At 38.3% G+C, this 14,244-nt stretch overlaps 1 protein-coding gene across 1 annotated transcript; it reads left to right on the forward strand.

Moving 5' to 3' along the window:
- The first annotated feature begins 564 nt into the window (after positions 1 to 564).
- LOC113319102 (transcription factor-like protein DPB) lies at positions 565 to 2,768 on the forward strand. Its single transcript, XM_026567386.1, has 2 exons — positions 565 to 1,710; positions 2,422 to 2,768. The coding sequence occupies exons 1-2, from the start codon at positions 754 to 756 to the stop codon at positions 2,434 to 2,436; spliced, it is 972 nt and encodes a 323-aa protein (XP_026423171.1). The 5' UTR covers positions 565 to 753; the 3' UTR covers positions 2,437 to 2,768.
- The last annotated feature ends 11,476 nt before the right edge of the window (positions 2,769 to 14,244 follow it).

Raw genomic sequence — 14,244 nt, forward strand, 5'->3', positions numbered from 1 at the left:
GACTCTAACCCCCAAAATTCTTGATAATTATACCTAAAACCCTCTGATTTTTTTCCTATTTTCAAGTTTATTAGTCCTCTAAATATTTACCATTTACCCTACTAAAGTCTCCATTTTCTATTAAAAATATTAGCCTTCTTAACGTCCAATGGAAAAGCTGAAATGGAACAAGTTCATAATCCAATTGTGGTCCAATAAAATCCAATCATTCCAATAAATTTTGCGAGCCCTAATCACATGACTCACATCTTAAAACCGAATTAGAATTCTAATTACAAACGCGTCAAAAAAAAAAAATTGGGGCCTTCGACGGCATTTTACACGGCAATTTCAGTTAATACTGTACACATTTGTCCTCCCAACCAATTTTCTCTGGCTCCGCTACTGTTAAAACCTCACGATCTATAAATCTCAACGGTCCAGAAAATTGGTCCATAATTGTTCCACGATTTTGGTTAGGCGCTATAGACGTTGTCAAACTAATGTCTCTTTCCCGCACCACAGCAAATAAAAAGGACAAATCGGGCACAAATTCTATCTCCTAGGTCAAGTTCATTTCACAAGTCCATAGAGAGTCGAAGAAAAGAATGAAGACCAGAAGACTGAAAATTCTGAAACCTAAAAATTCGATTTAGGGTTTTACATTTACCTTGATCTTCTTCTGCTTGTTCAATCGATAGCTTCAATTTTTTTCTAATCGAAGATCTTTAGGGGGTTTATTATTATTGATTCATAAGGTTATTAGTATAGGAAATGGTGATTAGAGCGGCGAATCAAGAAAATCGGGGGATTACAAAAGGAGGAAGCTGTTCATCTGTATCTGGTGGTTGCGCCGCCGCTGCTGGAGGTGGGAAATCAATGTCAAGTGTGGGTTCTTCTCCATCTAATAGAATCGAATTTTCTACACCAGCAAGCAAAACCATGAATAGGTTTAATCAAGCTGCTGATGATACCGGTTCTCCAGGCGCTGCATCGGGGAAGAAAAAAAGAGCTCAAACAACACAGGCAACAGGAGGAGGAGGAAGAGGTGATAATAAGGCTGGTGGTGGTAGAGGATTGCGTCAATTTAGCATCAAAGTGTGCGAAAAAGTGGAAGCCAAAGGTAGAACTACTTATAATGAGGTTGCGGATGAGCTTGTAGCTGAGTTTTCAACCACAACACCTGACAATCCACACAATTTTGAAGAGAAAAATATAAGACGGAGAGTGTATGATGCCCTGAATGTTCTTATGGCAATGGATATCATTTCTAAAGATGAAAACAAAGAGATAATATGGAGGGGCCTGCCTGGTGCTGGCTCCGGTGAAGAGCTCAAGGCTCAACGCCTTGGCCTAAGAAATAGAATTGCCAACAAGGCTGCACATTTGCAAGAACTTGAGGAGCAATTTGCAGGTCTTCAGAATCTGATACAGAGGAATAAGCAATTGTGTTGTTCAGGGAATGCTGCTGCAACTCCAGGGGGTGTGCAATTACCTTTCATTCTAGTCCAGACTCGTCCACATGCAACTGTTGAGGTGGAGATATCAGAGGATATGCAGTTGGTTCATTTTGATTTCAATACAACTCCTTTTGAGCTACATGATGATAGTTTTGTTCTTAAGTCGATGGGATTCTGTGTCAGTTCTCCGAAAAAGAAGGATATTTGTACTCAAGAATCTGTTTCCAATGGAGGTGAAGGTTCCCAGATTGGCACTTCTAAAACCCAACAGGTAAGCCGCCAACTTCGCACTGTTGCCTAGGAATGCTAAAAGAACCATGCCTAGCATGAACAAATGTAAATTTCTAACAAGCAAATTGCATCTTCGTATTGGTGGCAGCAGTAGTTATCTCTAGCAAATTTTGTGCATTTTGTTTAGTAATTTTGCGAAAAGGGGGGTGATGCAATGCTGTTGGTTACCTCTTGGAAGAATTGGGAAAACGGGCATAACCATGCCAATATTTTGAACTTCCTTTCTATTTTATTTAACAAGGTGATCTGTTTTATTTTGGGGGTCTGCCATTCGTTTTGCATCACAATCTTGTTTCCCCTCTCACTTTTTTTTCTTAGCTTACTGCTACTAAGAAAAGGTAAGAAAGATGACCTGCGGTAACTAATTTCATCCTCTAGGAGCCCAAATTGAGATGTGCACAACAATGAGAAAATCTGAAATGTTTTTTACTTGACTAGCATTCTGAAATGTTTAAGAGACAAAATAGAACAGCAATAACAAACGGAACTTCTGAAGCGACCTTACCATCTAGCTCTTCCATAATACCTGTGAGGGTAGCAATACTTGTAACTTGACCTACTGCAGAGTTACTGGTATCCTTCTCTCTGGCGCTATCCTTGCACTTACCTCGTTCTCTCGTTGATCTTAGTACAATAGCCTCATCTCCTCTGCATGCATTTCTCTTTTTAGCTGCATCTTTTTGGCTGGCAGGAAGCTTCGCTCTGAAGGGGTGTGAATTGTGGTTCTCAGTTCTTAACTAAGCCTGGTTGGGAAAGGAAGGGTGCTGGATACAGTTGCAGGCAAAGGGAAGCGCATATAGAGGAAGCTATTGTAAAAGAGGGTCAATCACTTGACCTTGACTCCAGTAATCCCTGTGTCTGTATTTCTTTTATAACTTAGCCAAAGAGAAATAAGAACAATTGAAAACGAAAATAAGAAGCACCAACATAACTAAAACGTAACTAAGTGCTGCTGGCTAGTTGCTAGCTTGAGGACCAGAGCTTCATGTGCGCCTATCTTTGAAAATTTGGGAATAGTATAAGTATCCTACTGGACAATTACAGATGAAAATTACTCTTTTTATATAAATCCAGTATCTTTGCGAAACTTCCTCTTCCGAATTGGTGGCACTATGACTCTAATATCCAAATTTCCATCCAAATTTTTGTATTACGAGTATTCAGAGCTTTCCCTAATATGCTTCCTCGGCACAGCGTTCCATCTAGTGTGTAACTTCGACAGTCGTCCATTTCTCATAGTAGACAAATATTTCACCTTTCACCGAGATTAGTTAATCAGTGAAATCGTCCATTAAGATGAATTCCGTCTTTTTCACAACATGGTGCTGCTCCCACAAAGATGTTCATATCCCATCTTAGAATCAGTTAAACGAAGAAGCACATTGAATTGCATCTTCGGGTACGAATAGTAAGGAAATGGCTGCTTACAGTACTGGGCCTAAGACAAAATGAGGCTCAGTAACAGACATTTCAAAAAAAATATTTATAGAAATCATCTTCAAGGATTGTAGACCAAAGAACAAAAAGAGATATTATGGCGTAAAATGATGGATTTGGTCTATGCCGTAAAAAGTTGCCAGGATTTTTTTTTTTGTGATATGGGAATGTGCAAATGGCGAAAATTTAACCGTCTTCACACATTTGTTATCGGCAAGGTCTGAAAGCCACTGATGCAATCAATTATCATATCTATTCTCGAATCCTAATCCAACGACTACCATTATGTTTTGCTTGAACAGAATTAGGTTGTTCATCCATCACCCGTTGTAGCAAGCAAATATCATCTTGCATTGGTGTGGCAGCAGTAGTTTCTCTAGCAAATTTTGTGCATTTTTGGCGAAAAGGGGTGTGATGAAATGCTATTTTGGTTACCTCTCACTCATAACCAGTTGGAAGAGTTAGGAAAGACGGGCATAACCATGGCAATATTTTGAACCTTTTTTTCATTTACGTTTATCAAGGATCATAATCTTGTTTTCCCTCTCACTTCCTTTTCTTCCGAATTCCATGCTCATGTAGCCAAAATTGAGATGTGCTCAACAAGTAGAATATCAGAAAGTGAAATTTGTTACTTGAATATCACTTTTTTATTTTTACTACTGAAATTCCCGGTATTTCATTAAAATCCACAATACAAACAACACTATGTACGCCAAAACTGAAAGAGGTTCCTTATGTGGGTTGGATTATATCCCAGAACAAATTCGAAGTTTGGCCAAAAGTAAATTCACTAGTGATTCCAGCAAGAAGTAGTACTCCTGTTGGGGAAAATGATACTTTCATTCTTTTTTTCAATATCGAGTTTTGCAGATTTGTAAAACCCTTCATTTGGAGTGTCTCTTCTTTATAAACTGGTGTTGAAGAATAAATAAAAATGCATGCGGGGTTTTAGTACATTGACACAAATTCGCAGGTTCTTGTTTGTATAATACACATTGTCCCCTCTGATTAGTCTTGGAAGTGTTGGAGACAATGATGGTATGGATGATTGGGTTGCTTGAATGGGTGCTGGTGGTGGTGTTGGCGCAATGCGGAAATGTGATGGGTTTATGGAAATGATTTTGAAAGAGAGGTTGGTTAATTGGAAAGTGAGGCTTTGATTAATATGAAAATGAAAATGTTACAAGAGGTTTGTGTAGCAACTTTGGCTTCCACTAGTTGTTTACAAAGAGGCACTTTGGCTCTTACTCTAACTCTAGCTCTCACTCTACTACTTGGTTACTCACTTGAGTTTTTGATTGTTATTGGATGATCCCAAATGAATCCATCCTATGCCTATTTATAGGCTTCATGACCAACTCCTTACTTTTCTAGATAGTTCTATCTAGACTCTTCTTCAAATTAGATATTATAAGAAAATTCTAGAGAAAAGAATTCTCTAGATAATACTTGATGTAAAGAAGGTCTAGAAGATTCTAGTATTTGGGCTTTACTTAGAGTAGATGATTATTTGGGCCTTACTATTGGGTTTTCACAAATTATGTTTTTAACACCCCCTCTTAATTTGTGATGTTAAGTTTTTCTCTAAAATGATTGAATTTGTCCACTGTGACTGCTTTTGTGAAGATGTCGGCATTTTGCTCTTGTGTTGGACAAAATTGGAGCTCAATTTCTTTGTTTTCGACCAGCTCTCTGATAAAGTGATGTCGTAGCTCTATGTGCTTCGTCCGTCCGTGAAAGACTGGATTTTTTGTCATTGCAATTGTAGACATATTGTCACAGTAGATAGTCGTCGGCTGCTTTTGCCTTTGTTGTAGGTCGGTCATTATTCTTCTCAACCATACTGCTTCACATGCTGCACTTGTTGATGCTATGTACTCTGCTTCGGCTGATGATAGTGCCACCGTACTTTGCTTTTTAGAACTCCAAGAGATAACTTTTGTTCCCATACAGAAAACATAGCCTGATGTGCTCTTTCGATCTTCAATAGAACCTGCCCAATCGCTATCTGTGAAGCCAATTAAATCATTGTCTTTTTCTCTTGTATACTTGATGCCAAAATTCTTTGTTCCCTTGATATATCGAAGAATTCTCTTCGCAGCGGCATAGTGTAATTTGCTTGGCTCGCTCATATACCGAGAAACAATGCTGGTTGCATTGACTATGTCTGGCCTTGTATTTGTTAAGTAGATCAGTGAGCCGACTAGACTTCTGAATAAGGTTGGATCAACTTTTGTCGCTCCATCATTTTTTACCAATTTCTCATTGGTACCCATTGGAGTTGCAATTGGTTTGCAATCCATCATGTTGAACCTTTTCAGTAAGTCTTCCGCATATTTTTCTTGGGAAATGAATATTTCTTCCGGAGACTGTTTTACTTGAATCCCAAGAAAATATCGCATAAGTCCTAAGTCTGTCATCTCATATTCTTTCATCATCTCCTTCTTAAATTTTTCTGCCATGTCTTGTTTTTGTGCTGGCGTAAATTAAATCATCAACATAGAGACAGACAATTAGGAAGTCCGTACCTTGTTTTCTGATGTAGAGTGATGGCTCACTTGGACTTTTCTCAAATCCATTATCTCGGAAATACTTGTCGATTTTGCTGTTCCATGTACGCGGTGCTTGCTTAAGACCGTATAGTGCTTTGCGGAGACGATATACCATTTTTTCTTTTCCTTTTCGGATATATCCTTGAGGTTGTTCAACGTACACCTGTTCTTCAAGTTCTCCGTTTAGGAACGCCGACTTTACGTCCAATTGGTAGACTTTCATTTTGAGTTGAGCTGCCAAAGCTAACACCATCCGGATTGTTTCCATGCGAGCGACTGGGGCGAATGTCTCGTTGTAGTCAATTCCTGGTTGCTGGGAATATCCTTTTGCAACTAGCCTTGCTTTGTGCTTTTGAATTGACCCATCTTCATTATATTTTGTCTTGTAGACCCATTTCAGACCAATTATTTCTTTATCAACTGGCTGATTGACGAGCTCCCATGTCTTATTTTTCTCAATTACTCGCATTTCTTCGTCCATGGCGTTTCTCCTTTTCTTTTTTCTTGTTTTGCCGCTTCCTCATATTTTTGAGGTTCTAGTGCTATAAAAGCACAATTAGATACATTATAAATATCTCTTAGGGAACGCACCTTTCTAGGTGGGGCACTTGAGTCAGATGAGCTTGGACTTTGTTGTGTTGGACTAGGAGATCTCGGGCTTGCTGGTGGAGTGTTTTCTTCTTGGTGTGACAGATATGGCTCTTCTTCGATGAGTAGTGGAGACTCGTGGTTATCTGGTTCATCATTCCAATCCCAAGCTTTGAATTCATCAAAGATAACATCTCTTGATATTACCAGTTCCTTTGTATCTGGATTTAGAAGTCTATAGGCTTTAGACTCCTCGCTATATCCGATGAATATAAGCTTTTCTCCTTTTTCATCGAACTTTTCTCTATGTTGGGATGGAATATGTGAGTATGCTACACAACCAAAAATTCTGAAAGAAGTTACCTCAGGCTTTTTCTTATGCCATCCCTCGTATGGAGTTTTATTGTGAACCGCTTTTGTTGGCGAGCGATTAAGGATGTACACTGCTGTGTTGACTGCTTCCGCCCAGTAGGTGTTGGGTAGCTTCCTTGCTTTTAGCATACTGCGAGCCATTTCCACGATCGTACGATTTTTCCTTTCCGCGACGCCGTTTTGTTGTGGAGTGTATCGGACGGTGAGCTCCTTTTTAATTCCATTTTCTTTGCAGTAGTTGATAAACTCTTTTGAAGTAAATTCTCCACCACGGTCTGTACGGAAAACTTTCAATTGATGGCCACTTTGCTTCTCTGCCAGCGCCTTGAATTCTAGGAATTTAGTGAATGCCTCGGACTTTTGCTCAAGAATGTACACCCACATCATCCTGGTATAATCGTCCACGAATAAGAGAAAATATCTTCTGTTGTTGAGTGAAGTTGTTCTTGTCGGACCGCATATATCAGCGTGCACCAATTCGAGGGGCCTTCTTGCTCTCCACGATGTCTTCGTAAATGGAAGTCTATGAAACTTCCCTAGAATACAACCTTCACATACTTTATCTCCACCGTCGATATTGGGAAGACCAATTACCATGCCTTTTGATTTTAGAACCTTTAAGGATCTGTAGTTGAGATGCCCGTATCTCAAATGCCATAGCTTTCCTTCGTCAATATGGTTGGTACTCATTGCACAATTTTCAATTGATGGCATAGATAGGGGAAAGACAAAATTTCCTGACATTTTTACTTTTGCCACCAATTGATTATTAATTTTATCGTAAATTGTGCATTCTCCGTCTTCGAAATGTAGTGAGTACCCTTTTCTTATAAGTTGTCCAACACTTAATAAATTTTGAGCTAGGCCAGGAACATAAAGAACATCAGATATGTATCGAGTTTTACCTGACCTTGTACGTACGGATATGACTCCTCTTCCTTCAACATTCTGGAACTTTCCATCTCCAAGTTTGACTGGCGGAATCTCTTGTTCCTCCAATTTTACGAAATATTCTTTGTTTCCTGTCATATGGCTGCTGCATCCGCTGTCGACGTACCATATACCTTGCGATTCTTGTTGCGAGGTGAGGCAGGAATAGAATACTTGATTCTGAGAATTGTTTTTCTCGGAATAGTTTGCTTCATTAAGCCAACAATCTTTCTCCATGTGATTTAATTTATCACACTTGGTGCACTTATACTTGCAATCTTCAGTTGCATGTCCAAAATTTTTGCAAACATTGCATCGGAGATTTGAGGAGTTATTTTTTCCGTACCTTTGATTGTTGTTTCTATAACCTCCTTTTCCTTTTCCACGTCCGCGGGTAATTTCTGGGTCCTTGATTTGACGTCGACCCTTTCTCATACTGCGAGTTGATGATCCCCCTCTAGAGCTTTTTTTTTGGCTTCTGTATTTTTCTTCTCACTGAAATTTATTTTTGATTGAAATGCCTGCTCCAATGGTTGCTCCGCGAACCTATTTATTCTTTTCTCGTGCGCCTCGAGTGAACCCATTAATTCATGTACCGAGAGAGTCGATAAATTTTTTGATTCTTCAATGGCAGCGACGATATGATCAAATTTGAATGGTAAGCTTCTTAATATCTTTTCTACCACTCTTTTATTTTCAATGGTATCTCCATAACTACTGATTTGATTTACTATGCCAGTAACTCTTGAGAAGAAGTTCTGGATAGTTTCATTTTCTTTCATAAGTAAATTATCAAAATCTCGCCATAAATTTTGTAGTTTAATGGAGATTACCTTTTCTGATCCTTGGAATGCTACTTTGAGAATATTCCAGGCCTCCTGTGAAGTTTTTGCCACCGAAATTCGAGGAAAAATAGCTTTGCTTACGCCCTGTTGTAGAAACAGTAATGCTTTAGCATCTTTCTTCTTATTTTCCTTATACTCTTTTTTCTCTGCGTCCGTCCATGACGACAGAGTTTCTGCCGACTCTGGTACTTTATAACCTTCTTCTATAAAATCCCATAGGTCTTGTGAAATGAATAGTGTCTTCATTTGTAGACTCCAATAATCGTAACTCTCACCATCAAAAATTGGAATTAGACTTTGGGCATAGTTGAAACCTTGAATATTTTGGTTAATTGCCATGAGTAGAGTTTTAGGATTACTGGGTTAGGTTTGCTCTGATAAATTTGTTGGCGCAATGCGGAAATGTGATGGGTTTATGGAAATGATTTTGAAAGAGAGGTTGGTTAATTGGAAAGTGAGGCTTTGATTAATATGAAAATGAAAATGTTACAAGAGGTTTGTGTAGCAACTTTGGCTTCCACTAGTTGTTTACAAAGAAGCACTTTGGCTCTTACTCTAACTCTAGCTCTCACTCTACTACTTGGTTACTCACTTGAGTTTTTGATTGTTATTGGATGATCCCAAATGAATCCATCCTATGCCTATTTATAGGCTTCATGACCAACTCCTTACTTTTCTAGATAGTTCTATCTAGACTCTTCTTCAAATTAGATATTATAAGAAAATTCTAGAGAAAAGAATTCTCTAGATAATACTTGATGTAAAGAAGGCCTAGAAGATTCTAGTATTTGGGCTTTACTTAGTGTAGATGATTATTTGGGCCTTACTATTGGGTTTTCACAAATTATGTTTTTAACAGGTGGTTGTGGGCATGGAATCAGGTAACTCTACCACCTCCACTGCAACTTGTCGAGGATAGACAACCCAAATAGTCCCATGACCGCTGTTGAAGCTCACAAACCATATAGCAAAGAAAACTATGACATGATTAAGACTACCCTTTTCTTGACGTCAACAATATCAAAGAAATCCCACAAGGATTGACGTTTGTTGTCCGTCGGTGAAATGTGTAAACTGACTTGCCTAATTTGCAGCATTGGTCTCATTTGAACTAGTTTTGGGTTCATACTGTTAAAAAATCAGTTTAATCAGAATGAAACTAAAATACAAGAAATGATATTATTATTATGATTCAAAGAATACACTAGATTCAAAACTGATCTGCAAAGTATTATCAAAGTGAGTGAAAGAATGCAGAGACACTGAAATGAGACCAATGGCCTGAGCTTCCGACTGAAATGAGAAATGATAATTTATAATCATACTAAATTTTTAACAAATCTACCCATCGCAAAAAACTTCATGTTCAGGTAATTCAATGGCCTGACCGCCTGAGCTTCCGACTAATCTCCAAGTCCATCTCCATTTACCAAAAAGATGATGCAGAGAGGCGTATCTAGCTTCCTATCTTGGTATGTTGAAAGACACGAGGGAATGGAATATCTTAACTGTAAGTAACTGCAACATTTCTTACACACAACTTAATCTTGAGAGGAAAATTCATTATAACAATTTCAAAGATTTGTGATCACTCTCGTCTCCATGGTATCTGTAAAGGTTCCCACATGAAACCAGGATTCCGACACATCTGGTTCTGGTAAAGGCTACTTCTTATCAGCAGAGCTCTGCTCCGGCTGCTGGTTTTTCCCTCACACTGGTACTCTCTCCCTCTCTCTCTAGTCTCAATCTCCTTATAAAACTTCTATAGAAATTCTAGGGTTCGATCTACTTATAAGGAAGTTTGCATGATTTACTAAAGTACCCTTGAACAAATTCTCAATGGATATTTGATTGTAGCCCAGCCAGTGAAGAGCCTACACTGCTATGTTTCCTGAGACTGGATTATGGTGCGGTCCGGATGATTATGGAACGCGGGTTCGATTAGAAAGGATTAAGGAAAAACAAACTAGAGAAAGAAGAGTTAGAAAATCCAACTGGGATGTGAACTCATCCGCAAAGGATAACAGAGGTTTGAAAGTCTGAGTTAGCCAAGTACAGTTGATGACTACTGCAATAAGTGAACCTGGCGCAGACCAGTATAGAGCACAACGCAGAATATGCAAGACAGCACCTTCTTGGTTGAAGTTTCAGCAAATTTGATCAGGCAGAGAAGGAGAAACAGCAGCAGTGTTGACATGATCATTGTTCAAATAGCAACAGTTGCCTAGTATCATGTGCTTCGAGCAACACAGAATTTCGTTCTTCTCGGAGCAAATTCACTTTGCGGGGCACCACAAGGTTAGCACAGCTAGAAGAGGTAAGACCTCTAGCATCTATCTGGATATTGAATAAGCATCTTCACTGGTAGTTAAACAAAGTACTGCCCTTAGTTTATGGTTTTCCTCATGCCCAGAAATAACATGGCAGCTTCATGCCCAAAAATAAATTGCATCACCAGTTTGCAGCAAATTCTACTTTTCCCACACATAGCAATAGAAATTGCAGTATTTTTCCATTTCTACTAGATACTGATAATTAAGGGCTCCTGACTCCGCCATCAGCATTGCTAATACCTTATAATTATCCTTCCTCAATACTAGTGTGGTGTAAATAGTGCATGTGCAAATAAATTATCGACACGCCCTATATCTAATCCTAGCTAATAGCAAGTACTGCGATTTGGGCACTTGTCGGGATAGCAGAGTTTACTATTTCAAAAGTCCTACATATGGTACACAATGCATGCTCTGCTGCATCTTTGAGGTGTGTAGGAAGCTTCGCTCTTAACCCTGGTTTTAACGGGGTTGGGGAAGGAAGGGTGCTGGAAAGAGGGTCAACCACTTGACCTTTTTGACTCCAAGGATCCTCGTCTCTGCATTTCTTTTGGACCTTAGCCAAAGGGAAAAATAAGGACAATTGAAAACCAAAATAAGAAGCACCAACATAACTAAAACGTAACTTTTGCAAGAATTGTCAAGCCGTCAAGGATTGTAGACCAAAGAACAAAAAGAAATATTATGGTGACTCAATTTATAACCGCTAACCATTTCACTGTAAATGAAAAAGTTGTTAGGATTATTGTCTTTTGTGATAAGGGAATTCACTGAAAATTTGAGCAAAGACTTGTGGTTAAACAAGTCGGTGGAATTGGAATGGTCACCGGAATTACAAGTGAAAATTTAACCGTCTTTACACATTTGTTACCGGCTAGGATTTAATGACTTCGATTGTTTTTGCTTGAACAGAATTAGGTTCAGCTATCACCCGTTGTTGCTGCTTTCCGTTGAAGAGGACCAAATTCAATCACACTAGAGATACTAGAAGAACCTGAGCTGATTGTTTCAGGTGCCAACACCTTCAAACTATGATTGTTGGAAAATCAGTAAAATCAAAATGAAACTAAAAAATACAAAAAATTATTCAAGAAATCTACAAAATTCAAAAATGATCTAGTGCAGCAATACCAGTCTTTATTATGAATAATTATAAGTGACAAGCATCATCTTCAGTTCCCTTATTTTAACTCTATCAAGCACCAAAGACATTTATAGATCTAACATTCAACAGAAAATTCCAAGATTTGGCCTAGTATAAGATTACAGATATAAAATCATACTAAACTTTTAACAGATCTAGCCATCGAAACAAACATTATTTAGATGATGGCCGTTCATTAGAAACCATGTCCTAGAAAACACCAATTATGAGATCTTGTGTGGAAAAAGTTGTTCTTGATGATGTTTAGTCCTTGTTGAGTGCGGATATTGCTGTGACAAAGCCAATTCTTCCGGGAGCTATCCATGCATAACTTAGAGTTCCTACAACAGTTGGTTTGCGTTCAAGATCTGAGGATCTCCTTCTTCTCCCCATCTCAGCCTCTTGTGCGATAAGCAGTTGGCGCAACTTCTTATCAGCGTAACTTTTTTGAGAGAAGGAGTCATTATGACAGCTTAAGTAAGCTTAATTTTTGAGAGAAGGAGTCATTATGACAGCTTAAGTAAGTCCCCGGTAACGGCAACTTCTTATCAGCGTAACTTTTTTTTCCATCAAGCACTCACTCACACTGTTAGTCTCTCTAGTCTGTCGTCTCTACTCTCCTCAATCTCCTTATAAACTTATAGTAAAATTCTAGGGTTTAGTTTGGTTATAAGAAAATTTACATGATTGTCTAAATTACCCTTGAACGAATCCGATGCTTGATTGAAGCCCAGCCCAGTGAAGAGGCCCTATATTAACTTGAAAAAAAAAACAAACTAGAGTACATGGAATAACTAGAGAAAAAAGAGTTAGAAACTCCAATTGGGATGAGAAATTCAAAGTCTAGAAAATGTTTGAAAGTCTGAGATTGCTTATTATAGTTGATGATTACTACATCTATTCCTGGTAGAAGTTTGAAAGCCTATTGCAATTACAAGGCAATTTCCAGCAAACAAATTTCATCTCTGTGTCGCAGCAGTAGTTTCTCGAGAAAATTTTGTGCATTTTGTAAAGTAATTTCGCGAAAAGGGTTGTAATGAAATGCTATTTTGGTTACCTCTCACTCATAGATAGCTAATAATCAGTTGGAAGAGTTAGGAAAGACGGGCATAAACATGGAAAACTATGACAAGATTAAGACTACCCTTTTCTTGACATCAACTATATCAAAAAAAATCCCACACGGATTGCTTGTTTTGTAGTATTGTTCTCATTTGAACGAGTATTAAAAAACCCGTATAATCAAAATAAAACTAAAATACAAGAAATGATATTATTATTATGATTCAAAACTGATCTGCAAAGCATTATCTTCACTTGCTTATTGTAATCGGAGTTTCCATCAAGCACCAAAGTATTTGTAGATCTAAACTTAATATTTGAAAATAATTTCCAGAAATTCCAATATTTGGTCTAGTATATGATTACAGATATGAAATCATACAAAACTTTTTAACAGATCTACCCATCCGAAAATACTTGCAGTTGAGGCATTTTAATGGCTACAGAGCTTCCGACTAATCTCCAAATCCATCTCCTGTCTGGTTACCTTGGTCAGCTGAAGACAATGGGGATGAGAGTTCAGACACTCACACAACTTATTTTGAGAGGAAAAGTCATTATGACAATTTCAAAGATTTATGATCTTTCTTCATGGGTTCCCACATAAAACCAAAACTCTGATAAACATCAGATTCAGGTAAAGGCTACAGAGCTCCAGCTACTAGTTTTTTTCACTCACACTGGTACTCTATCTATCTCTATCTCTCTCTCTCGTCTCTATAAAACTTCAGTGAAATTCTAGGGTTCCATCATCATTAATAAATAAACCTAAAACTGATCTAATGGATATTTGATTTCAGCCAAACCCATCCCATCCATCCCAGTGAAGAGCCCACCCTGGTATGCTCTGGAGCCTGGATTATGGTGCGGATGAGGATGGAACTCAGGTTTGTAGGTATCAACAATAGAGAACGATGTTACGACTTTAGATCCCATCAGTAGTGAAAAACAAAACCAGAATACTGGGAAAAACTAGAAAGAAGAGTTAGAAACTCCAACTGGGATGTGAACTGCCAAGGGTAACAGAGGTTTGAAAGTCTGAGACAGTTGATGACTACTACATCATTTCAGTGTGTATGAACACAGGTCATCATAGCAATAACTGCACACAAGATATTGGAAAGCCTACTGCAATAAGTGCACCTCACGCATACATGTATAGATCACAAAGAGGATTATGCAGACAACACCTTCTTGGTTGAAGTTTCAGTAAATTTGATCAGGCAGATAAGGAGAAACCAGCAGCAG

Source organism: Papaver somniferum, chromosome 10 (genome assembly GCF_003573695.1).
Source record: "Papaver somniferum cultivar HN1 chromosome 10, ASM357369v1, whole genome shotgun sequence".
In the NCBI taxonomy this organism is placed as follows: domain Eukaryota; kingdom Viridiplantae; phylum Streptophyta; class Magnoliopsida; order Ranunculales; family Papaveraceae; genus Papaver; species Papaver somniferum.